Genomic DNA, 25,612 nt, shown 5'->3' on the forward strand with positions numbered 1-25,612 from the left:
TGGTCTTTAAGGTGCTACTGGAAGGATTTTTTTTATTTTGACTATGGCAGACCAACGCGGCTACCTATCTGTAACTGGAACCCAGAACCACCTCACTGTTATAAAGTATAAGCTCAGCCTAACACCCACCAAAATTCTGAAGCAATTGTGTTGGGTGGGGGGGACTCCCTGAGCATGAAGGAGAAAAATGGAAGGCTCGCTTGCAGGGGAATAAATCTTTGGAAAAATTGGAGGCCAGCTTGTGGCACACTGCTAGTTTATTTGCTAGTTGTCCCCATATATTTTGCACACTGCGACAGGTGGTTTGGTATCCTCCAGCTGCGGATACTTTAATTAGCGGTCCAGCTCTTCTCTGAAGACCCTGGGAATAGGACTGCTTGAATCGCACAATGGTGTCGACAAAGTGGCATGTTTTAAAAGTGGGGATTTTTGTGTTAGTTTTGGCATAATTAACCGTAGCTTCTTGGCTCTTTGCATTGGCGAAAGTTGGAAGCACGTTATTTTGGGCAACATAAAAGCATTCCCATTCAAAACAGCAGAATGAGGTCCGTGTAACGTTAGTGCACACAGAGAAGAAATGCAAAAGACTGATTGGAACGTTTCTAGCAAAAGAGCCTGTAATTCTGGGAATGGTTGTGACCAGGCACTGTTACCCACACCTTTTGCTCTTGCAAGGTGGTGGTAAATTATTGGCTCAAAGAAGCCCATGATCCCTGTTTATTTTGCAGATCGGGAGATTCAACGGCAAGAATATGGAACCTTAGTGAAAACAGTACCAGTGGATCCACACAGCTGGTCCTTCGGCACTGTATACGAGAAGGGGGCCAAGATGTACCGAGCAACAAAGACGTGACTTCCCTAGATTGGAATGTAAGCAGAAACTCCCTGGTGCTCCAAACGTACTTTGCAAAACCCATATTTTCAGCTTCCAAGTTACAGTGGGCATCCACAGAGGGGGTTGAGGGAGTTCTTTTCTGAACTTTCCACTTAGAATTGTGAGTTGACCGTGTCCTTTTTGTCGCCGCTCTTAATGCCACCAATGCCCATGGTAACCAGTAAAACGCATACCTGCTGAAAGGTCAACATTTGGCGTAGCTGGGATATTATCTGGAAGGCTGAACTTTGCAACCCCGTAAGGGTTCAGGAAGCACATCCGCTCCCTGTTCTGCGCAGAAGAGAGCTTTCAAGACTCAGTGGGCTTTCAGAAGTGTTTTATTGTGTACCGGAGTTGTACACAGTAGGCATGCACAAGCCCTTAAGCGCACTCAAATCAGCTGTCTAGGCAAAGAAACTAAAGCCAGGAAGGCAGGAAGTGCAAAAGAGCAAGTAAAGTTACAAGCGAGCTTTATAATAGTCCCAGATCAGCATCACAGAAGCATAACAAAGGAAAAAAACAAAGGTGTAGGTCAGTGGGTTGGGAACTCATAACTTTTATGGCCAACAGTCAGGGATGATGGGATTGCAGTTCAACAATATCTGGTGGGCGTCAGGTTCCCCAGACCTGGGAAAAGTGGAAGAGGGGTATCTTGGGGAAGAGACCTTAAACAGATTCTGCACCGCACCACCCCCATCAGTGCAATAAAGACTCACCCTGGAATAGTATTGGAACGGGCTTTAAGAAAACCTGTTGGTAGTTCTCAAGCACTGAAAAGGCTATTAGAAAGGGGGGTGGGATAGGGAGCAATTGGTACAAGTTCCATTAAGGAGATGGAGGATTCCACCCCATGAAGGTTGATGACCAAAAGCAGCTGGCTGTTGCTTACCTGGAGGAAGAAGTGGAGCTGGGAAGTCAGTGTGGTGCAAACTCGACGTTTCAGGCCTTCTGGGTCTCCTGACATTGCACCTGCAATGCTGTGACCTCCCCGCTGTGTTCCCTGCCGCAGTTGTCCCAGTAAGCCACAGCGACCCACCTGCTGGGAACTCCAAATTCCTCAGTGTAGATTTAGACATCAGAAGAAGATTCCTAGTTCTATGGATCAATACACCAACCACAGTGCCCCTGTGATATATTTCCACCATTCCTTATGAGCAGGACTAGGATGACTGGCAATATCCACCCCCACCCCCAAAAGATGAAATTTCAAGGTGTGGTTTGAAGGGCCCAGTTCTGAGGAAACGCCCAATAAATTACAAGGGAAGCCCAATTAAAGATTTTTGTGAGACTAGGAACATTTCACAGGGGAGTTCCACAGGCCTCCAAGCTGCACCATATCAAGACAGGCTGCATTTCTTCAAGAAGTGCTGTTTTCATTTGGGAGAGGCGGGGTTGCAAAATGTGCAGGCCTGAACATACAAGCGCACAGGAAGTAGTCTGCAGGGGCAACAAGAAAACTGACTCAAGTTTTGGGAGGTTGGGCCCAGATGGCATGCAGCTTCATGGCACACATCACAATCTGAAGTGCGTTGCCAAGGAAGGAAGTCCCAGTGGAGCTCACTCCCAAGTTAGTGTGCATCGAATTGCCCTCAGTTTACATTCATCCCAAAGAGAGCAAGCTCTGTGAGGACGTTGGCTACCTTAGCTGTGTTCTGTGACACGAAATAGCATATCATAACACTCTTAACTCTTTCCAGTGTGGTGTAGTGCAGGGGTCAGCAAACCTTTTCAGCAGGGGGCCGGTCCACTGTCCCTCAGACCTTGTTGGGGGCCAGACTGTATTTTTTTTTGGGGGGGTGAACGAATTTCTATGCCCCACAAATAACCCAGAGGTGCATTTTAAATAAATGGAGACATTCTACTCATGTAAAAACACACTGATTCCCAGACCGTCCGCAGGCCGGATTTAGAAGGCAATTGGGCCAGATCCAGACCCCAGGCCTGAGTTTGCCTACCCATGGTGTAGTGGTTAAGAGCAGTGGACTCATAATCTGGTGAACCGGGTTCGCTTCCCTGCTCCTCCACATGAAGCTGCTGGGTGACCTTGGGCTAGTCACACTTCTCTGAAGTCTCTCAGCCCCACTCACCTCACAGAGTGTTTGTTGTGGGGGAGGAAGGGAAAGGAGATTGTTAGCCGCTTTGAGACTCCTTAGGGTAGTGAGAAAGTGGGATATCAAATCCAAACTCTTCTTCTCTTCTTCTTCTTTTGCCCCACAGAGCGAAGGTACGCTTCTAGCAACAGGGTCATATGATGGATTTGCAAGGATATGGACTAAAGATGGTGAGCACACGGTTTTTCAGTTGTCTTCTTTTTTCTATCTTTTGAAATTTTGTGTAATTTTGTTCCAGTGTCCTTTTTTCTTCTCTTGTGCATGGCATAATTTGTTTCGATCTTTCGTTTTCCCATTTTAGAATTGTAATAAATGCTCTCTTTTATTGTCCAGGTAATCTCGCCAGCACGTTAGGGCAACATAAAGGTCCCATATTCGCATTAAAATGGAACAAAAAGGGCAACTTCATATTGAGCGCAGGCGTGGACAAGGTGAGACAGCATCTGGCTTATTCAGTAATCCCATTTCGGCGAGATCAAATTATGGGGCGCACCAAACAGGTTTAGATTTGAAAACCCAACAGAAAAAAAGACAGTAAGGCCATGTGAGACCCTGTCTGGGTTTGGAAACAACAATCATCACTAGGCTTTAATATAGCAGGTGATTTCTGAGCATTCTTGACAACAAATGTGGTCTCTTAATACTAGTGGAAATTGCAGTTCGCTCAAGTATGGTGGTGGCGAACTGTCAAATGGCGAACCTGTGAGAGCAAGTGAACATTCCCAAGGCTGAAGCAGCTTAAGACGAGAGCAGACAAATATATGGAGAATTGTAGAGAACATTTCCTGCAGTTTATGCATGACGTCCCCTTGGATTTGCCTTTTCTTGCTTACGGTCTCCTTTATTAATTTTGCAGCAGGAAACCCAAATTTGCTATGCTATGTGCACTCGACAGGGAGCTGTCACTGATCTCCCTGACCCAAGAGGACAAATGTATGTTTCACATTCACAGGAAGTTTTAAGCAGATGCTTCAAGAATGAAGTATTTAGTCCTATCAGTTAGTTTGAATCACTTAAAAAGCTTTTGACCGGTTGAAAAGGTGCCCTCAATTAACTGGGCAGCAGGATGGTGATAGTAGTAATAATAATAAGTTATTATCACTTACAGCAAAAATAATTTTAAATACATTAATTTGGAAAATCACATCACAAGGCCATTATGGGAAATGCTATGTAGGTAATTCAGTCTGATGTAACTTTGCCTAATAAATGCACTCATGGGATCTCTCTGAAAAGTGCAATCGGGATAGTCCTTTTAAATAAATTAAGGGATCCCTGTGTCGTTTTCTCAGCACAGAAAGTATGGGAAGGGAGCGCATGAGCCTAAAGCTTGTTGATTCCAATTTTGTCCTGGGTAAAATCTGTGTGTGTGTGTGTGTGTGTGTGTGTGTGTGTGAGAGAGAGAGAGAGAGAGAGAGAGAGAGAGAGAGAGAGAGAGAGAGAGAGAGAGATTTCTCAAACAGGCCAGAAGTCATCCTCTTTGCAGTAGCTCTTAATCTTACGAACATGAAGGTTTTCTAGTCATTATATGTCACAGTGAAGGCAAACAAGTTCTGAACCTTGCACAAAGGAAAGGGAGCTTGTGTTGGATTTAGAGTGGATAAGCAGCTGGTGGAGAAAGGGTTTAGCACGCTCTCTACTTCACATCACCCACCCCTGAAACCTCTTTTGGGGCAGGAGGGAGCTGCTGGTGTGCAAATAATGTGTCGGGCACTAAGTGGTTAGCTGAAGGCAGACGCTGCAGCCTGCAAATATTTGAAGGGAGATGAGCTAATTAGGAGATTACAGACGAGTAATATGGATATTAGGAACTGCTTTCTAATAATGCAAACTTGTAAGCTCCACCTGTCTGGTAGATAAACTTTTGCTTGGGGCATTTTTAAATAGCAAACCTACAAAACATACAATCTGAATAATGCTGGTTTGCCAGACTTTAGCAATGAGTGAGATCTACAAAAGCAATTTTATGGTCTTTTGCTGTTCGTTTTTTTTTTTTTAATTCAGACCACAATTATTTGGGATGCACATACTGGAGAAGCCAAACAGCAGTTTCCTTTCCATTCTGGTACGTATTTCTTTTCAAAGAACCAATTAGTTTTGAAAACTAGGGGAGGGACAATTAACAGTGGAAGACACTGCCTTTTAAGGCTCAGTTGGTCCTGATTAAAATCAAGATTATCCATACCTCTTTTTTAAAAAAGCACGACTGTGCACAAAATCTCTTTGCTACATTATCAAAAGAAGATATATTTAGTACTACACTCTGTAGTATTCAGTAATTTGTTAGATTATAACAGTAGACTTTAAAATGAACTTGCAGAATATCAGCAAATAGAAGAATAAGCAGAAATTCACTCTCGACAATCGCAATGAATCGTTACTTAAATTATCATCAGTAAAAATAACAGCAAAATTGTAATACATAAAAATACCACAGTACAGTGGTACTTCCGGTTACGAACTTAATCCGTTCCAGAGGTCCGCTCTTAACCCGAAACTGTTCTTAACATGAGGCACGGTTTCACTAATGGGGCCTGCCGCTGCGCCAAAGGCGCACAACTTCCGCTCACATCCCAGGGCAAAGTTTGCAACCAGGAGCATCTACTTCCATGTTGGTGGAGCTTGTTACCCAAAGCGTTTGTAAGGAGGACGGTACATAACCCGAGGATCCACTGTATATAAGAACCATATAGAAAGATGAAATTGAGCGACAAGGGCAATTCCCTCTGAATTTTACATTCTGCTCTGCTCTAGGCTGATACCTCGATACCGTTTGCTCATGAATATAGGGGGGAGGTTATGTTTCTGCTTAATGTTTTGTCTGTCTGTCTGTCAATAGCACCAGCGTTAGATGTTGACTGGCAGAGCAACAACACATTCGCCTCCTGTAGCACAGATATGTGTATTCACGTCTGTAAACTAGGCCAAGATAAGCCCATCAAAACCTTCCAGGGCCACACCGTAAGTATAGTTCTGTTCTGTTTTTAAAACAATGTTCCACTTGTTTAGTATAAGCTGCACATATGGAGCAAAGTTAAGAGATGTGATCCTGTTGCCGGATGGCTGAGAGCTTTCCTGGTGTCATGTCACCTCAACCCATCACCGTATGTTACTTCCATGAAGGACCTGCACCCCCAAGCTGCAGTTCCCATAAGATCACAGTGTTTCCCATGAGTTCATGAGAGATCTGTTCCAGATTCCAGGCATGGATTCTTGGATTCTTTTGAAAGTTGTGAATGCCTTACAGATTCTTACGTTAGCTCAGCCGGTTGTAAGGGGACGCATAGCCTGTGTATGCCCCATACAGCTTTTGCGTTGACTGTACAATTTGCATAGGCAAAGATGGTGCTGTTATTAAGCTAAGCATTTTTCCTCCAAAGAAGGCCCCATTGAATTAGCAAAACCTTTTCCTAAGTGTCCTTCGGATGCAATCTGAGTGGTATTGGGCCAAGCCCAATAGAGCCTGCTGTATCCATTGCCTGCCTCTGAATAATTTCAAGATTCATGTTCCATCAAATTTCAGCATTGTTCCTTCTGGATTAATGGTGCCGCCATGTTGTTACTGAGTTGGAAGAGCCTTCCTTTTATTTCCCTGTCCTCTTATGTCAATGAAATGGGAGATGTCAACTTCCCTCTTGCTTTTAAATTTCAGAATGAAGTTAACGCAATCAAATGGGATCCCACTGGTAATCTTCTGGCATCTTGTTCCGATGACATGACTTTAAAGGTAAAATGTACAACACCGGGTGATCTGGGTTTGTAATAAACTACTTATGCTATACTTTTTCAGTCACCTTCTTATTTGGAGTTTATCGCTATGTATCCAAGAAGGCTTTGGCCTTCTTTTGATTGGCAACGTTGTTAGTCATCTTTGGCAAAATTGGACCTGGTGTCCTATAATGCCATCAGAAACATCTTGCTGGACCAGCCTATCAAGTCAAATCTCCTTTTGGATGCCCCCATTCTCTGTTGCCTGTGACAGGAATCAGCCTAAAATCCTAGCCACTCCATGTCCTGATGAATAGCAGAGTTGCAGAAACGTATATTTGAAGTGAATGTGTCTTGGAAGTAATAAAACACGCAGAATCAAAGGTTCATCAGTAAAAGAGGAATTTTTCATGAAAGGCAAAAAAACACACGGAAGGCAAAACACACACACACACAAAACAACTTCAGAGAAATCTGCAAACGTTCAAGGTTGAAAATGAAAGTAAGAAAGAATTACCAGTTCGCTGAGCGCACAAATTTATCTATCTCAGCGTGACCTTGAGATAGCCAAAACATAAAACAGCATTTCCAACTCTTATCAGTAAAAAAAAAGAAAATAACCTTGTAGAATGAACTAGTATCTTCCATCATGTTCCAGTTTCTGCCCTCAAAGACTTTAGTCATGACAGCTTAGAATCATAGAATCATAGAGTTGGAAGAGACCACAAGGGCCATCGAGTCCAACCCCCTGCCAAGCAGGAAACACCATCAGAGCACTCCTGACATATGGTTGTCAAGCCTCTGCTTAAAGACCTCCAAAGAAGGAGACTCCACCACACTCCTTGGCAGCTTTCTCCCCAGTATTGAGTATTGGATGATACTTGGCCAATAGCCATTGATTAGCCTGTCCTCATGAATTTGCTTCTAAAGCCACCTTTGCTAATCCCAATCCCAGCATGTTGAGGCTTTGTTACGTGTTCAATGACTTGATTTAGTGTTGCTGGAAGGCCTTCCTTTCCCTTGCACTACCTCTACTTGTCAGTCAATTTAATTGACTTGCTTCATCTTCCTGACTTTAAAAAGCACTTGGTGTGGCTATCAGCTCATATTAGCCCCTTGTTTCGCTTGTTTTAGCGTAACATATTCCCCCAGGTTGGCATCCAACTAAATTTTACTGGGAGTGCACTCAGTGAAATTGATGGACCTAACTTGTTGACGTTCATTAATTGCAGTGGATCTATTTTGAGTAAAACTTAGTTCAATACCACCCTGGTGTCTTCGTTGAGCCTTTTAGAACGCAGAACAGGAATTGTCGCTGTTCCAGAAGATTATAGTCTACAACGAAAGGAACAGGAAGCTGAGTCTATACAGAGTCAGACCATTGGTTCATTTAGTTCAGTATTGTCCAGAACTAGCCAATACAGTTCCCTTTACACAAACCCAGTAGCAGTTCCACAGGTTTTTAGAGAGGGATACCCTGCAGGGTTTTTGACCACACACTGGAGTTTATTTGTTTGTTTGTTTTGGTTTCCGTCCTATGAAAGCACATTCTCATCCCATACGCATGTGCAGTTTAGCAGTTTTATGATTCTGTGTTGAGATTCCTGCATCGCAGGGGGTTGGACGAGATTACCCTCAGGGTCCTTTCCAAATCAACACTTCCGTAGAGAACCATTAGGTCCAGTCGTGACCGACTCTGGGGTTGTGGCACTCATCTTGCTTTATTGGCCAGGGAGCCGGCATACAGCTTCCGGGTCATGTGGCCAGCATGATTAAGCCGCTTCTGGTGAACCAGAGCAGCGCATGGAAACGCCGTTTACCTTCCCGCTGGAGTGGTACCTATTTATCTACTTGCACTTTGACGTGCTTTCGAACTGCTAGGTGGGCAGGAAAGAACACCTGGAGTTCACTGCAAATGGGAGGCTGCTTCCGTGAAGCAGCTCTCCACACGTTTTTTGCACTTCCTTCCAGTGCTTCGCGACGAGCCTCCTTTGGCGTTGGGTGCTGTGGAAATTGCCACAGCTGTGCGCAGAACAGATTGCAGAACAGTGACCGGGCGCCTACAAATGCAGTGCCGATTTCACATGAGAATTGGGCTCGAAAACCCCCGGAGCAAAGTCTCTTCATTTGCACTGTGTGTTTCTTTGCTTTGGTGGAAGGAAGGGGGTTGCGATATTTGCCGGGAAACCCTTTGCACAGAAAGTTGATACGCTTTTTCTTCTCTCTTAACCTCTCTTAGATCTGGAGTATGAAACAAGATAGTTGTGTCCACGATCTACAAGCACACAACAAAGAAATTTATACTATCAAATGGAGTCCTACGGGGCCAGGAACAAACAACCCAAATGCCAATCTTATGTTAGCAAGGTAATATTGTCAGGGGGAGACAGCAGCTATGCTAAGGCATCAGAATTCATCCTCAGGACATGAAGGTTTAAACTGTGGGGACTCCCCCTATGCGAAGGGGGATAATTGGGGTCCACAGATTGATGGGCCTCCCTCTCACAGGGAGGTCTCAAACCATGCTCAATTGAACACCTTAAAATGCACACACTTCTTCAGATCTTCCCACCAGTTGCAGAAAGATCTGAAGAGCTGCCCAGGCAGTTTTGGACGGGGCTTGTATGTGCACCCCTCCTTGTCCCCATTTCAACCCTTTGCATGTTCCAAGAAGCCTGCTATTATTCTCATTTGTGTCTTTGAGTATGTGCTTCTTGCTCTCCTTTGGAGGGCAAACAGAGCCAGCTACAAGTGCCTCATCCTATTTCGAAGGTCACGTCTGCACCGAACGTTTAAAGCCCATGACTTCCTCTCACCCCAAAGAATCATGGGAACTGTAGCTTATCCCTCACAGAGCTGCAGTACAGTACAGGCTGAGCACAACACATTGTTCCATTTGCTGCAGTTCCTGGCTTCCTTAAACAAACGAGATTCCCAGGATTCTTTGGGTGAAGCCATGCACTTTAAACATATGCTGGGGATGTGACCGAATTCAGGAGTGTCCCAGGGTGATAATGTCCTAGGCCTTTTCTTGGAATACTGCTTGTTTTGCAGAACGCTGCAATACTCGCAACCTACCATAGATTCCAGCGTATAAGACGACTTTTTAACCCTGAGAAATCCTCTAAAAAGTCAGGGGTCGTCTTATACGCCGGGTATGGGTTCGCTGGGCAGCGGCAGTGGGCGGCGGGCTCCACGCCGGGGGGAAGCCGCCCGGCGAAGCTGCCCAGCAATGCTAAGCCGGCTGCGCTGGGCAGCTTCCTCCCGGCGTGGAGCCCACCGCCCACTGCTGATGCCCAGCAAAGCTGCTGCGTATAAGACTGGGCGTATAAGTTGACCCCCCCAAATTGGCAGCTGCCAATTTGGGGGGGTCGTCTTATACGCCCAGTCACCTAATATGCCGGAATCTACGGTAGGTAAGTGCCAACTAGCCCGAGGAAATCCAGATATGGATATTTAATCATAATGAAACAGGTCGTTATAATAATGAAGCTAAAGTCTATACAGTTACAAGGGGGTTGTTACAGGGGCAGGCACCTACACAGCCCTGATTATGAAAGATCAGCCCTTTAAATGCATGTTTTCTGCTGCACCTCTTCTGCTGCACTCCCCTTATTCTTTTTGCTTTTCTTCCTCCACCCTTAATTCCCCCCAGTGCATGGTTTTGTTTTGTTTTGTTTAAGAAAGAAAGCATAGGTAAATACATTCTAAAGTCAATATTGAAATGACAGCAATTGCTTCCCCCTCCTGTTCTTTCCCTTCTCGGCAGTGCATCTTTCGATTCTACAGTTCGGTTATGGGATGTAGACAGAGGGATCTGCATCCACACCTTGACGAAACACCAAGAACCTGTGTACAGTGTAGCTTTCAGTCCTGACGGCAGGTACCTGGCCAGTGGCTCTTTCGACAAATGTGTACACATCTGGAATACACAGGTGCGTCTGCTTGGGCGGTTGTTTGTGTGTAGCTATTTTATTTAAATTCCTTTCTTTCTTAGGGTTCTTTTTTTTTTTTTTAAATATTTTTATTGGGTTTTCACATTTTATATAGACACAAACAACACACATAACACCAAAACAAACAAACATAAAAAACAACAAAAATGAATAGTTCCCGAAAATCTTATTTTCTAACCCTAGTCCTTGACTTCCCCCCTCACCCTCCCCTGCATCCCTGTTCCCAGATTTGTGTCAGCAAGTTGGCATTTCTTCCGTCTTAGTATTAGTCCTTTTATAAAAAAAAACAAAAATAAATTTTCCCTAAGTTGGACCCCAATTCTCTTCCCTCGATTTCTCATTTTTTCTTACATAATTTTCTTATTACTAAACCCCCTGGTCTTGAGTGTTGTTTAAATTTAAATACTTCCCTCCCTCCCATCCCCGCTTTGCGTCCTTTCCCAAGACATGTCCAAAATAACAGTTTTTAGCCTGGATTCCGGACATCCGAGGCTCTCAAATCTCTTTCAGTCCCTCTCCGCCAATTTTGTTGGTAGTCCTTTTTGTCTATCATCGAGTCTCGAAAGATTTCCTTAACCATCAATCCAATCAGTCCATAGTCTCTTCCCATATTTAAAGGCAACTGCTGAGGAATTTCCACAAGGCCTAAGTCTTGGTGATAGTCAAAAACAAAGTCTATGTGGAGGCCCCAATTGTACTTCTTTATTTCAAGTTCCTGAATTCCATAAAGTCCCAGGGCCTCCACTTTCGTCTTCTGTATCTTTCGTAGGCTTAGAGTAGATTTAATCCAATAGTCTCCTTGCTTGTGTTCTCCAGATGCCGGCTTCTGGTTAGTATTTTCCCAGATAACTTGTTCTCTTTCTTGTTTTGTCTTCTCCTCTTCTTTGTTTATAGTTTCGAATTCAGCTGTGGGTTCTTTCTCACTCAGGCCCTCATTACATTCAGCAGAACTACTTGTTTCCAAATCCAAGGTCGTCAATTGTTTACTCATAGCTGTAGTCTGCTCCTGTAAGGTTCCCACCAGTGAAAACATCCTTTCGATTTCTCTCAGTATCTTTCCATCCACAGCCATTGTAATTCCACAGAATTCCCCCTAGAGGGAATCTGGTTACTGAGTAATCTTTTCTCCAACAATCCTCTGTCCTATTGTTGTTTCTTTGTTTCCCAAAATTTTAGTTCAATTGTAACTCCTTTTAATCCGGAGAGGTCTTAAACAGTGATTTTTTTCACTATTAATAGTCCATTTGACAGCTTTTGACAGCTGTCAAATTCTGCTCCTCTATACAGACTCCAAAGCAGGTCGCTCCCGGGCCCGGGAAGGAGGGTTGTTTGCCACAAAACAAAGACTCTTCCAACACTCCACTCTCCTGCTCAAATTTACCTTTCTAAATCTTGGAAGTTACTGTCTTTTTAAAACTCACCCTTTACAGGGTAGGCACTCCAGCTTAGCCTTATTTCATTGCTCTGGATCGTCTGCAAGGGGGGGTGTGGGGACTTCCTTTTGGCACACCCCCCGGTCGTCTCAAATTCAGAAGGTAAAAATTTTTAAGTTCAGTTCCAAATTACTCACGGGTTCTTTTTTCAGTCCGAATTTCAAGGAAGGAAGTCAGCGCTCTCCAGTTATGGCTCGCGGCTTCGCTCAGCGGCGGTAGCGGTCGACTCTCAGTGCCACGCCGTCCCCTGTATCCCCTCCGTAGCCTTTAAAAAGGCTCATTGCGAATCAGGGGGGGCGCTTAAGGCACCCGCCGAGTCTTCAGTCCGCAGGCTTCTGCGCCTGCGGTTTTTAAGGGTCCCCGTGTCGCCGGCACGGCAAAGACCCATCCACCGCTGAGCCGATTCCCTCCGGAGCTCGGAGGGAATCCGCCATTTCCCGATCGCGCCAACCCGGAAGTCCTCGGGAGGGACGCACATGGAGCGGTGAGGGAGGAAGGGGACACCCGCCTAGCCAGCCAGATCAGCCGAATCAACCCTGGCGATCAATGGGGTGACAGATGTCGCAGCCAGATCGCCCTCACATCCCCTTTCTTTCTTAGGGTTCTTGCCCCACACTCCTCAGTCGGATTTGCCAGGACAGCTTTTAATATCAGGGGCTAAGTTATGATGATGATGATGATGATGATGATGCCTTTCAGGGTGTCTGGGGTCTTTTCCTTGCTTCTACAATGGCAACACTTGGTGATAGGGAACGTGGCCCTTTATTGCTGCTGAACGCCCCAACAGTAGTCCTCACCATTCATGTCCAGCATGCCTCTTGAATGCCCGGGGAACCTTGCGCATTTTGTTTTCTTTCTCCCAGCCATTCCTCTCCTTTGCACCAAGGATTTCCCCAATGTTTATGAGAGAGAGCGCATGTTTCCAAGCACAGGGCTCCCATTAAAATGCAATACGCAATTAGGATTTCTGCCCTAAGAGGGTCTGAACAAACTGGGTTATTTAAGAAGGAGGGGAACATCAAAAGCAATAATAATAATAATAATAATAATAATTTATTATTTGTACCCCGCCCATCTGGCTGGGTTTCCCCAGCCACTCTGGGCGGCTTCCACAGAAACCAAAAAACACTAAAATATCATACATTAAAAGCTTCCCTGAATAGGGCCGCCTTAAGATGTTTTCTGAATGTCAGGTAGTTGTCCATCACCTTGACATCCGATGGGAGGGCATTCCACAGGGCGGGCGCCACCACCGAAAAGGCCCTCTGCCTGGTTCCCTGTAGCTTCGCTTCTCGCAATGAGGGAACCGCCAGAAGGCCCTCGGCGCTGGACCTCAGTGTCCGGGCAGAACGATGGGGGTGGAGACGCTCCTTCAGGTATACTGGGCCGAAGCCGTTTAGGGCTTTAAAGGTCAACACCAACACTTTGAATTGTGCTCGGAAACGTACTGGGAGCCAATGTAGGTCTTTCAAGACCGGTGTTATGTGGTCTCGGCGGCCGCCCCCAGTCACCAGTCTAGCTGCCGCATTCTGGATTAGTTGTAGTTTCCGAGTCACCTTCAAAGGTAGCCCCACGTAGAGCGCATTGCAGTAGTCCAAGCGGGAGATAACTAGAGCATGCACCACTCTGGCCAGACAGTCAGCGGGCAGGTAGGGTCTCAGCCTGCGTACCAGATGGAGTTGGTAGACAGCTGCCTTGGATACAGAATTGACCTGCGCCTCCATGGACAGCTGTGAGTCCAAAATGACTCCCAGGCTACGCACCTGGTCCTTCAGGGGCACAGTTACCCCATTCAGGACCAGGGAGTTCTCCACACCAGCCCGCCCCCTGTCCCCCAAAAACAGTACTTCTGTCTTGTCAGGATTCAACTTCAATCCATTAGCCGCCATCCATCCTCCAACCGCCTCCAGGCACTCACACAGGACCTTCACCGCCTTCACTGGTTCTGATTTGAAAGAAAGGTAGAGCTGGGTATCATCTGCATATTGATGGACACCCAGTCCAAACCCCCTGATGATCTCTCCCAGCGGCTTCATATAGATGTTAAAAAGCATGGGGGAGAGGACGGAACCCTGAGGCACCCCACAAGTGAGGGCCCAAGGGTCTGAACACTCATCCCCCACCACCACTTTCTGAACACGGCCCAGGAGAAAGGAGCGAAACCACTGTATAACAGTGCCCCCAGCTCCCAACCCCTCTAGACGGTCCAGAAGGATGTTATGGTCGATTGTATCAAAGGCCGCTGAGAGATCCAGCAGAACTAGGAAACAACTCTCACCTTTGCCCCTAGCTCGCCGGAGATCATCAACCAGTGCGACCAAGGCAGTTTCAGTCCCATGATGAGGCCTGAACCCTGATTGGAAGGGATCCAAATGGTCCGCATCCTCCAGGCGTGCCTGGAGTTGTTCAGCAACCACACGCTCAATCCCATGTAACTTTCCCCTTGCTTTTAAAAATCTCTATTAGCACAGTGTTATTTCAGAAGTGACCCTGCGAAAGAGGCGTTTTTAAAAGGAACTAGAATGGTTTGATAACCTGCTAGCTGGACTATAATAGTGACTGGCGGCTCCCGAAAAACATATTAGAAGTCCTGTTTAAGCAGAAATGCTATGGCTTGTTAAGAGAGAGCATATAAAATCTTTGAGCTCATCTGCACTAGTTTCCAATTTGCTTCTGGGCTAAGTTCAGAAGCACTAAACAGGCTGAGCACAACACATTGTTCCATTTGTTTGTCCCCTTCCTTGTAATCAGCAGTGACTTCCTGCTCTAGAACATGGCACTTGAAAATGCAAGGGACCTCATAGAGCAGGCATAGGCAAACTCGGCCCTCCAGATGTTTTGGGACTACAATTCCCATCATCCCTGACCACTGGTCCTGTTAGCTAGGGAGGATGGGAGTTGTAGTCCCAAAACATCTGGCGGGCCAAGTTTGCCTATGTCTGTCGTAGAGTTCCGCCTTGCTCTCTGTCTCCCCCACAGGCACAGAAAGGCACTGCAGAGAATAGTCTATGTTCTCATGTCTCCGTTGTCACCCATCATCTCCTTATTACTGGAGATCTGTATCCCACACAAGAAAAGAATGTGTTTAGAATGTAGATGGTTTCGAATGCATGCATACTTACAGAAAATCAAGTGGTATGTGTTTATATTAACAAGGATGATAATGTATTTTAATTGCTTTCTATCCCCCCCCCTCTTTCTTTTTCAGACGGGTGCTCTAGTGCATAGTTATCGGGGAACAGGAGGCATTTTTGAGGTTTGCTGGAATGCAGGAGGAGACAAAGTTGGAGCGAGTGCTTCAGATGGTTCAGTAAGTACACAGGTTCTTGCACTTTGTCACTCCTGGAATATCCGAGTGAGCTTGGAAATGTAGAGGCTTCTTAAAACAAGCCAGAAGACCCATTGCTGTGTGACAAGCTAGGCGGGACTACAACTTAATGCAGCGCTTCATGAAACCAGTAAATGAAAAAGTAAGCATTCATTAGAGCACGGGTGTCAAACACAAGGCCCGCGGGCCGAATCCGGCCCGCCAGACCTCGTCATGTGGCCCGTGTAGCCACCACCGGCCGCCAGCCTTCACCTTTTATTCTTGCTTTTTTTTTTTTTTTTGACACAAGAAAGCCGCCTCTTCAGTGCATGCGCGGCAGCCTACAAGCCAGAGAACATCTGCCCTCTAGCGGCGCCGGCCGTTCTACACAGGAAACCTCCACTTTACATGCATTCAGGAAACTTCCACTTGTTTTTATATTGAGCGCCTATTGAGTCCTATAGATACAACCGGCCCTTTGAGGGTGACCAAACTGCTGATGCGGCCCCCGATGAATTTGAGTTTGACACCCCTGCATTAGAGTATCTCCTTAGGTAGTGAATGAAGTGTTGCCAGGCTTAGACCAACTCCACCCGTCTAGGTTGGCCATTGGACCCTCCCAAACAGGAAAGACCATTAGCAGCTTCCTGTTTGAGTGGAGACAGTGACAGGTCTTCCTGCTTGCCCTCTTGTTTCCTGTGATCCTGTTTCCTGACAGCCCCCAAATACGGTCCAGTTACTGCCCCCACCTCACCCTGCTTCTTACAGGGACAAGCAACTTGCCACGCCTTTTCAGATTTGACACAGAGTTCAAATGTTATCGTTTCCAACCAAGGCGCTACCACAAAACAAGAATTTCCAATCATTCTTTTGAGATTCTCATGACTGCATGCAAATGTGGGGAAGAAACGGTAAAATTGAGTAAAATGGACTACAGAAGAAATTATTTCTCCATAAATAATAAATAATAATAATAATAAATTTTTATTTATACCCCGCCCTCCCCAGCCAAGACCAGGCTCAGGGCGGCTAACAACCAATAATAAAAACAAGTTGATTAAAATACAATTTAAAAGATTAAGATACAACATTAAAACATTAGGGTGCAATCTCTTCATAGGAGGAGAAAGGAAAAAGAAAGAGGGGGAGGGAATCAAACTGATTCTAAGCCAAAGGCCAGGTGGAACAACTCTGTCTTACAGGCCCTGCGGAAAGAGATCAGATCCCGCAGGGCCCTGGTCTCAAGAGACAGAGCGTTCCACCAGGCCGGGGCCAGTGTTGAGAAGGCCCTGGCTCTGGTTGAGGCTAATCTAACTTCCTTAGGGCCCGGGACCTCTAGGGTGTTGCTATTTATGGACCTTAAGGTCCTCCACAGGGCATACCAGGAGAGGCGGTCCCGTAGGTACGAGGGACATGGAACAAGAGAAGACTTTTTCTGCTTTGTTTTTTTAAAAAAGCAAAACGCTCAGGTTCACTACCAACATCCATTTAACTCAGCAGTGTGTACAGCAAGGAGGACCGGCAACAAAATCCTGCAGCGCTCAAGCTCAGGGTGCCATCCATGCCCTTTTCTAAGGCACACCATCCCATTCCCCTCTCCAAGCTTTCATTTTTCTTACCAAAAGACACTTAGCATTCTGTGGGCACTGAGCATGCTCAGTCCTCTTTGGGGCTCAGGTTTTTTTGGGATGCCCCCTTTTTGCCCCCCTCCCAAAGGCCTTTTAGTACTTCTGGAAACTTTGGGGCTCTTGTAAGCGTCCTGATTGCCGCCATCTTGGGCTGCACCCGGAGCTCCCTGTCTGCTAGTTCAAGGACTCTTGTGCCAGCATACTGGCGACTTTTAATGTTGTGCAGCATAGGATGCGAATGCAACCGTTTTGCGTGAAGCTCACCATGCAATGGGTCGTGCATACAGCATTATTACTAGCAACCTACTTCTGCGTTCCCTTGTGCAGCATCATTCTGCAGGCAGATAACGTTTAGCCATCAGAACGAAAGAATACTGCCCAGTGACTTTAACCTAGCGCTACATTAGAGGCAAAGGGTGGCGCTGTGGGTTAAACCACAGAGCCTAGGGCTTGTCGATCAGAAGGTCAGTGGTTCGAATCCCCATGATAGGGTGAGCGCCCGTTGCTCGGTCCCTGCTCCTGCCAACCTAGTAGTTCAAAAGCACGCCAAAGTGCAAGTAGATAAATAGGTACTGCTCCAGCGGGAAGGTAAACGGCGTTTCCGTGCGCTTCTCTGGTTCGCCAGAAGCAGCTTAGTCATGCTGGCCACATGACCCGGAAGCTGTGTGCCGGCTCCCTCAGCCAATAAAGCGAGATGAGCGCCGCAATCCCAGAGTGGGCCACAACTGGACCTAATGGTCAGGGGTCCCTTTACCTTTACCTTTGCATTAGAGGCAGCCCTTTGTTTCTCAGCTGTCAACGCTCAGTATCAGTGCTTGCTAATACCGGGAGGGAGTACACATAGGCCCAGGGCAAAAACACGAATTGTTCATCCCCTCTTGCTACTCCCTAGCATCCATGAGTCAGAGATATCCTATCTGTGACAATAGGCCTCTTCTCTGTTGTATGCAACTGATGCTCTTAAGAAGTAATGTATATTCTTGTGGATTAATCCGTTGTTTCATAGACTTCTTAACGCCCCACTTTCCCCTACCCCTTCTCTCCTCCCCCTTGCAGGTTTGTGTACTAGACCTACGGAAATAGCGCTATTAGTTGGAAGCCATGGACCGACTATGAATGTGTACATAGCCAAAATGACTGTCCCCTTGACCCATGTACTGCTATAGTCCCAATTGAACCATGGCCAGTTCCACTACAGCCAAACCCGAGAAAGAATTATATACATATACTGTGTATTAAAAAAAAAAAAAGCGAAAACAGACAAGACACACGGCAAACGATTAACACCCTGAAGAAGACGACAAGAGGTTGTTGGGTTCCTTTGTTTTTTCGTTTTTTCACAGCTTGTGAAGCCTGTTCACCAAGTGCTGGAATCTGCTGTGCCCCCACCCCACCCCACCCAAAATAACACGTGAGCATCTTTGGAAATGGAAAAACTAAACTAAACAGGAAGGGAAAGAGAGAGAGAGAGATGTAACCGTAGAGGAGCAGCTCGTTGCGTGTACCAAATTGGGGGAAGTTTCAGGTGGCTGCCTCCCTCCTTCCCTCCCCCCCCCCCTTCTGCATCCCCTCCCTTCTTCAAGGTTTTAAAAAAATGGAATTCCCCTATCCCTCCACCCCTCCTTTCTTCTTTGGCTTCCTTTCTTCGTAGCGGATGAGCAGTTTTTGTGTACATTGCTTTTTAACACCCCCTACCCCCTTATTTTTGCTCAGAATTGGGGAGGGCGTGTGTGTGTGTGTGTAACGTTTTGCAGCCGTCCTTTCCGAATGCGTTATTTTAAAGGTGTAGGGATATCTCGACGGCGTTGTGGTTCCCTGTCAACAGCTTAGGCAGGGAGGCAAGGAAGTGCAAAGCAGAACCTCTCGGAACAGTGTAAGTTTGACATTCCTTTACATCGACATAAGATCCATTACTCATGGGCTCACAGGCCAGGGGGCTGGGGTGGCTCGGCCTTTAGATATAAATATATCTATAAAAGTGTGTTCCGAAAAGCAGTCGTTCCTTACTTGAGACATTTCAGGCAAACATCAAAGGGTACATTATTTTATTTTTGTGTGTTTTAATCAAGAAAGTGCAGGGGTATGTTTATACACACACATCAACACTCTGGTGTTTGGAACACATGCCCACAATGGAGGGATCAGGGTTGTGCCATTTGCTCCCACCTGAAGTTTGTGTGTTACGTTTTATACTTGCATAGGGACCTGCACACACAGACACAGCCGTGGTGTATCTGCAAGGAGTGGCTCTGGATTGCACCAGTCCTGGTTCCACCAAGGCATGGACATTCCAAAACATCAGCACAGGACTAATTCAACTTTTGCTTTAGCTGTAGCTTGGCAGTTTCTTTGAACCCATTGCTATAGTCTTAGAGCCCTAACTGCGCAACTGCTGCGAAGAAGGAAAGAAACGTGAGGGGAAACGGATCGTTTGGTTTGCGCTCAAATTCACCTGGGCGAGGTTTTTTTCTGCTACAACATCCGGGCGACTCTTCGCCTGTTCCTTCTCAGATGTCTAGTGTCACCAAAGTCCAAATTAATTAAAAGTATTTTGAGTTTGGGGTGGGTGAGTAGGTGCCCGACACGACACATGCACACACTTTTTTTCTTTTTAAATGTTTTATTATTATTTTAAAAATACAGAAATGTGTTTGCCACCTCATTGCTAATACTGGGGCGAGGTAAGCAATTTGCTTGCTTATGGAAGCGTCCTACTGGAGATGTTTTGTCCATCCAAAATGTGTCAGAGAGCAGTTTTTATGCCTGTGCCGAACCAGTCTTGGCACTGGCAAAAGTTCAAAACGAATCGTGGCCCCTTTTTAGATCTGAAAGGAAACGGCAGGGGGGAGGAAGGGGGGGAATCTGAGAATTGTTTCATGATTTATTTCAAGATGAATTTGACTTCTATCAGAAACGTGGATCTCGCCCTGCTGCTCCCATTCCATAATTTCCATATTCCATCCCCCCCAACTCCCCACAAAATCCAGCGCAAAAATACGACCACCACCAATAGTGGTGTTTCTTGTCTCAAGCGTTGTTTTTCCTTTCCTTGCAGCGAGAAGTAGCCATGGCAGAACTGCTCTCCGCTCACATATTTGAGTAAAGCCCCAGTAGCATTGAGTAAAAACCCCAGTAGCATCAGCGCCCCTGCTTTGTGAAAAAAGTGGCGTGAAAGCAGATTTTCCTCCAGTACTGCTGATGCGCAGTGTTTTCATGCAATTCCCCGCCCCTTTTCAAAGCGGATTTTCCCCTCCTCTCTCTGGAGTCCGCTTCAACCGGCCCAATCTCTCTGCAGCTTGCCCCTTGATAACAAAGCCCTAGACAGAAACCTGCAGATCTGGACTACAGCTCCCATCATCCATAACCGTTAGCCGTGCTTGCTGGGGGCTGATGGGAGTTGGAGTCCCAGCAGCATCCGGACAGCCACAGGTTCCCTCACTTTTGCTTTATATAACTCGTTGCAGATTGATCCTAATGCAGAGAAGGCAGCTTTTGGTCTCTTCTTTTTAGCCGATGACGTTTTGGGCTTTTTAGCATTGATTTCTGTGCACACGAAACCATGTTTTGAGGCAGTTGGGAGTCCAGCTCAGCCTTACACGGCATGGCAACCATTTTAGCCTACTTTTAATACACACAAACACATCAGTTATTACTAATGGGGGAGTTGCTACCTTAACGCGAAACAGGCAAAAGGAAGATTTATACCCACAAGGGCAGTCAGTCATCTGATAGGCTCTCTACCAGCTGTTTGTATGGTTTGGGAATAGGCTCAAGATGTTCAGAACAATTTCCCTGTGAATTTTGATATGTAAGAAACTCTTAACCTGTTGAATATCTGGCACTTGGAACATTTTTTTTTGTGCTTTTTATTGCTGGAGGTCCAGGACTGTTGCTGACCTCTGTCATTATTAAAATAATTTTTAAAAAAAAGTTTTAAAAAATGTAAAATGAAATAAAATAAAAAATCTGTGCAATAATTTTAAACTGTGCTCCCAGAAATAGACACAAATGTGTTTGGGGATTTTTGTTTTGAATATATTTAAACGGCTCCCCCCCCCTTTCCCTCCCCCCTTTAGCAACGCAAATGTCAATTGCACTGAACTTAAATCTTAAAAAAAAAGTCAGAGGTGATTCTTGATAGTACTTTTGTATTTTGATATGGACAGTCTGTTCATTTTTCATACAAGCTGTTGAACGGATATTTCAGCGGACTTTAAAAAACTGTATAAAAACATCGATGGTGTTGAAACTCTTTTGACACAGCTGCAAGATTCCTCAGCAACGTCCACATTTCTGGTTTTGCAACCGTTTAGCTGCTTTTCTTTCCGTTTTGGTTTTTTCCTGTTTGTTTTGTGATTTGATTCTAGCCACCTACGTACGAGATAGCATGCAGACATTACCGAGGCTTCATTATCACCAAATCCTGGGCTGATTCCCCCTTCACCCCCTCCCCCCCGCTTTTGCTTCTAACACAATTCAAGGTTGTCGTTTAGTTGTGTGTGTGTATACATGTGCGGGGGCCAGAAGACGCTCAGCCGCTCTCTCTCTCTCTTGAGATCACGTGGGCCGGATCCCAAACTCCAAAGCCCCGCACCACTCAAGAGAGGAGCGTTATTGTCGTGGGCCAAAACGCCCGAGCTGCAAACTTTTGCCCCAAGTGCTATGCACCTATTCCCACTGAAGTTGTGACGGTCGAGAGTACGCAGTAGGTTTCGCAAGACTGTAGCCCCCCCCCCCTCCGGCTGTGCTCCAGAGAATAAAATTTCAGATAGGTTTGCATCATGAGCCTTCCCCCAAAAACCTCTCCTCCCACTACCACCTTTCTTGAGACCGCAGCCTCTTCATCTCACTAAATCCCCCAGTGCAAGCTGCTTTTGAAAACCAGCTAACGACGCAGGGTTTTTTTTTTTGCGATAAGATCACGAGGGCAGGGGAAACTGCCCTCGTCACCTGGCTGCGGTCTCTTGCAGTTGTGGGCTGCTCGAACCTCAGCCCTGAAGTTGCCCGTGGTTTTGCTGCTGTCCTCTTTTATCGATGTGCCACAGTGCTGCTCCAGTTCTGAACCAGCTTCTCGTCTTCAGCATGAGATGAGCGTGTAAAAGATGGCATTTGATGGGGGACGACAGGTCGGCATGTTTAGAAGGAACTTCTCAAGTGCCAATCGTTCTATACAGGAATTCCAGGGAGGAAAATCTACACCATTTGGACCTCTTGAGGTCAGACCCCAGATATTGGGGCCTTCAACCCTGTCTTTCACTCATAACGGGGAGATGCATTTGCCATGACTATACAAGAACATCTGTAGAGGGGCATCATGACCATCAGTGGTCATGGAATGTCATTTTTAGAAATAAGCTTCCCAAGTTAATGCAATAATAATAATAATTTTAAAAAACAACTTTTATTTATATCCCGCCCTTCCCAGCTGAAGTCAAGCTCAGGGCGGCTAACATCAGATATATAACATTGGTATAAAATCAAACAGTAATTAAATTACCTCCTGAAAACAGGCCAAAATCAAATTAAAGACTAATTAGATGGCTTTCCGCAGGGTTAGGGTTGGGAGCAGTAAGTGCTCTGGCTTTTGCATCTGACTGGCATTTTCTACCACGTGTTAAGAGGGGAAAGTTTGGAGCATGGTTTTGATAAGCATTGCGTGGATGACGAAATGCCTGGCAAGTTTCAGCCAAACCATCATAACGATGGTGAGAAATTGATTGGAGCTGTACTGCAGTCTCAGTCTCAACAGCAAGCCTTGGTGAAACTGAGATGTAGGTACACGTCAGTGAGGCTTCGGCTAAAAACAGATCCACCTTTGCTGGGTCGCATCATTAAAGTGTCCTTCTGGCAGAGAATATGATGGGGGCTTAAATTGGTCTCAGCGTATTCTAAGAGCAATGATAATTTTGTTGGCCAATGAGAAAAATAAATAATCCCAAGTACACACCAGGTCAGTACCACTATTTTGGTCGGCTTTTAACATATGCATTGCCCTAGTATTCTAAATTTGCTCACAAAGGTCTTCAGCCCTAGATGTGTTTCTGAAATTGGGCGGTATGGTTTTTTCCTTTCCTTTTTTCTGACTGCTGCAACTGAGACGTGAACTCGTCTAAACCCTTTCTGCGAGGGAGGGGGGCAAGAAGCATTGCAAAATAGAGAGGATCTGCTCCGCAATCTCTCGTGATTAGAAATCCTTCTGATCTCCAAAGGGAAAAAGACCCCCACCGACTGTAGGTGAGAACAAACTTGCTGCGAAGGTTGACTCTCAGAAGCAGCGAGCCGAAAATCTCACAAGCTGATCAAGGGGATCTGGAAATGGCCGCCTGCCATGGTCATTTGGCTTAATTTAGTAATTGCTTCCAGAATTGGTAGGAAGGGGGCAGCATTATGGCATATGGATACCAAACCAGCGAGAGAGAATATCCATACTTTGGATCTAAAAGGAGGTGGATGTCCATTCAATGCACAGACAGTCCCCACCTCCCTCCAATTCGTCAAAACCTGCGTGGCTCCTCCTTTCCATGCTGAGGTTTTTTTTAAAAATAATTAAATAAAATAAAAACCCTTTAATAGGTACCTTCTTTGCTGGCTTCCTGCCTTTCGGGGTTCATGCACATGAGCCAAACTGGAGTCATTTTCTGGATAAGCCTCTCGGTTTGGTGGACAGCAGCAAAGGTTTGATATCGGGAGCCTTCAGTCTTCTTGAGGAAGAAGACTCTTGAAGCTACGACAGGGTTATCCTGTAAGGTGAACTGGCGTCTCTTTAATTGCCAGCCCCATAACGACAGAGGATCTTCAAAACAGCTGGGTTTGACGATGCAAGGTTGGTCAGTCCCAAAATTGTGGCCAAGCCTGAATGTGCTCCTATAGTTTTATTTTGGGTTTGTTTCTTGCATTTGTGGATGAATTCAGGAAGTCAAACTCTTGTTTCGTGGTTGCTTATCCTGTGTGCTTTGCGATATCGTTTCTCTCGACAGGCCGCGGGAAGTCAGTCACCTATAATACAAAAGTAAACTCTTCTTTTCTTTCTACTACTCTCTCTCCTGACTTTGACATTGTAGTTGTAAAAAAAAGACAAAATGCAAAAAAAAAAAAAAAGGTTCCGATTTGGAGTTGCTAATATTTTGGGTCTACTTCTGTGAGCCTACCTATAGCACTGGATTAAAAAAAAATGTCTTCATCACTTCTTCAGTTATATATCCAGTTAAATTTACAGATGTTGTACAAGTGTAAAACCAGCCCATGTGACAGGTTTTTTTTTCTTTTCTTTTTTACTTGTTCAGAAAGACTTTTTATTGTTCAGTTTTCATGATTTATTGTCTAAAGAAGACTGATATAGATGTTCTATACTGTCCTGGACCCATGTTAATTACACCTTTTATGATGTATTTTGGTTCCACATCACAATGATTTTGTCTTCTCAAAAGCCCTTTTCTTAAACTGTTTCTAGGCACATTTTTTTTCTGTTGCAGTTTCCCTCCTTTGCATTGTATTGCTCTGACAAGTGTAATTTGAATCAGATCTGAAAGAGGTCCAGAATAAAATATATTTTGATACGATGCTGGCTATATGGTCTCTTCACCTTCGGTTTCACTTTTAGTTTGTAAAAATTTATTCCAAACCGTCCAACACAAATGCCCTCTGGGCAGCTCACCCATCAAAGAAAGCAAAGCAGTAAATGGCAATTGCAAAATAGAATTGTAATAAATCAACACAAACACTCAATCACTTTAAACAGGGATATGATAACCTTAAACCAAGCCTACACTGCAGATGAACTCACGGGTTCGTTAAGTGAAAGTTGCAACTTGCAATCAGTTTGAAAGCTGATCTAGATTTCACCAAAAAGGTGGAACTTAACTTGGCTTATCCTTACACTTACCGGTAGCTTATGTGCTGCATTGTATAACCTAAAGCTGAATCCTACTCTGAGCTTGAGCCAATGCTATGACTTTGTGACCTGAAACTAACTTTACCACTGGTTATCCTTGTGGGATGTCTTCAGGAGAAGAAAAGACTAAGGAGTAAAACCGGAGGATAGTCCCTAAGATAGTTGGATAGTGCCTTGTACACCTCGTTTCTGGCAACTCGGGTGCAAAACATTGTTCTGCCTTCCTTTGAAACACATCAGCAAGGCTGAGAGGGAGAGCTTCTACTTCAGGGAGATCATTTCGATGCAGCCAGCTTGCTGATTCTTCGGTGCTCACTTGTAGCTGAGTAAGACTCATGAACGGTTTCCACAGTGAGTCATTAAGTGACTGTGGAGGCCAATTCTGGATCCACACATCCTTCCACAGTGGGGACATTAGTTTCTGGGTGGCAATTGGTCATGGTGTGGATTTGCCAAATGTGCCTTCCTCTTAGCACGTTTCTCCCTTTCGTCCTGAGTCCAAGTGTCTTCAAAGCCCATGACACCTTTGGTAAAGGTTGTTCTCCAATTGGAGCACTCGCAGGCCAGTGTTTCCCAGTTGTCGGTGTTTATACTACTTTTTTTTAGATTTCCCTTGAGAGTCTCTAAACCTCTTTTGTTGACCACCAGCATTACGCTTTCCATTTTTAAGTTTGGCGATGCTTCTAGTACAGCACTTTTGACTT

General features: G+C 45.4%; 1 protein-coding gene across 4 annotated transcripts in view; it reads left to right on the top strand.

The window, feature by feature from the left end:
• Window positions 1–24,576, top strand: part of TBL1XR1 (TBL1X/Y related 1) — a 180,227-nt gene extending 155,651 nt beyond the window's left edge. For all 4 annotated transcript variants that reach the window (XM_081190374.1, XM_081190371.1, XM_081190372.1 and 1 more), the window contains exons 7-16: window positions 729–870; window positions 3,092–3,155; window positions 3,319–3,416; window positions 4,990–5,050; window positions 5,825–5,946; window positions 6,638–6,712; window positions 8,933–9,060; window positions 10,463–10,628; window positions 15,291–15,392; window positions 18,074–24,576. In XM_081190374.1, coding sequence (XP_081046500.1) covers window positions 729–870; window positions 3,092–3,155; window positions 3,319–3,416; window positions 4,990–5,050; window positions 5,825–5,946; window positions 6,638–6,712; window positions 8,933–9,060; window positions 10,463–10,628; window positions 15,291–15,392; window positions 18,074–18,100 — 985 coding nt within the window. In that variant the 3' untranslated portion in view covers window positions 18,101–24,576. The remainder of the gene's footprint in view (window positions 1–728; window positions 871–3,091; window positions 3,156–3,318; window positions 3,417–4,989; window positions 5,051–5,824; window positions 5,947–6,637; window positions 6,713–8,932; window positions 9,061–10,462; window positions 10,629–15,290; window positions 15,393–18,073) is intronic.
• The last annotated feature ends 1,036 nt before the right edge of the window (window positions 24,577–25,612 follow it).

This window comes from Podarcis bocagei (assembly GCF_964188305.1).
Source record: "Podarcis bocagei genome assembly, chromosome: 4".
In the NCBI taxonomy this organism is placed as follows: Eukaryota; Metazoa; Chordata; class Lepidosauria; order Squamata; family Lacertidae; genus Podarcis; species Podarcis bocagei.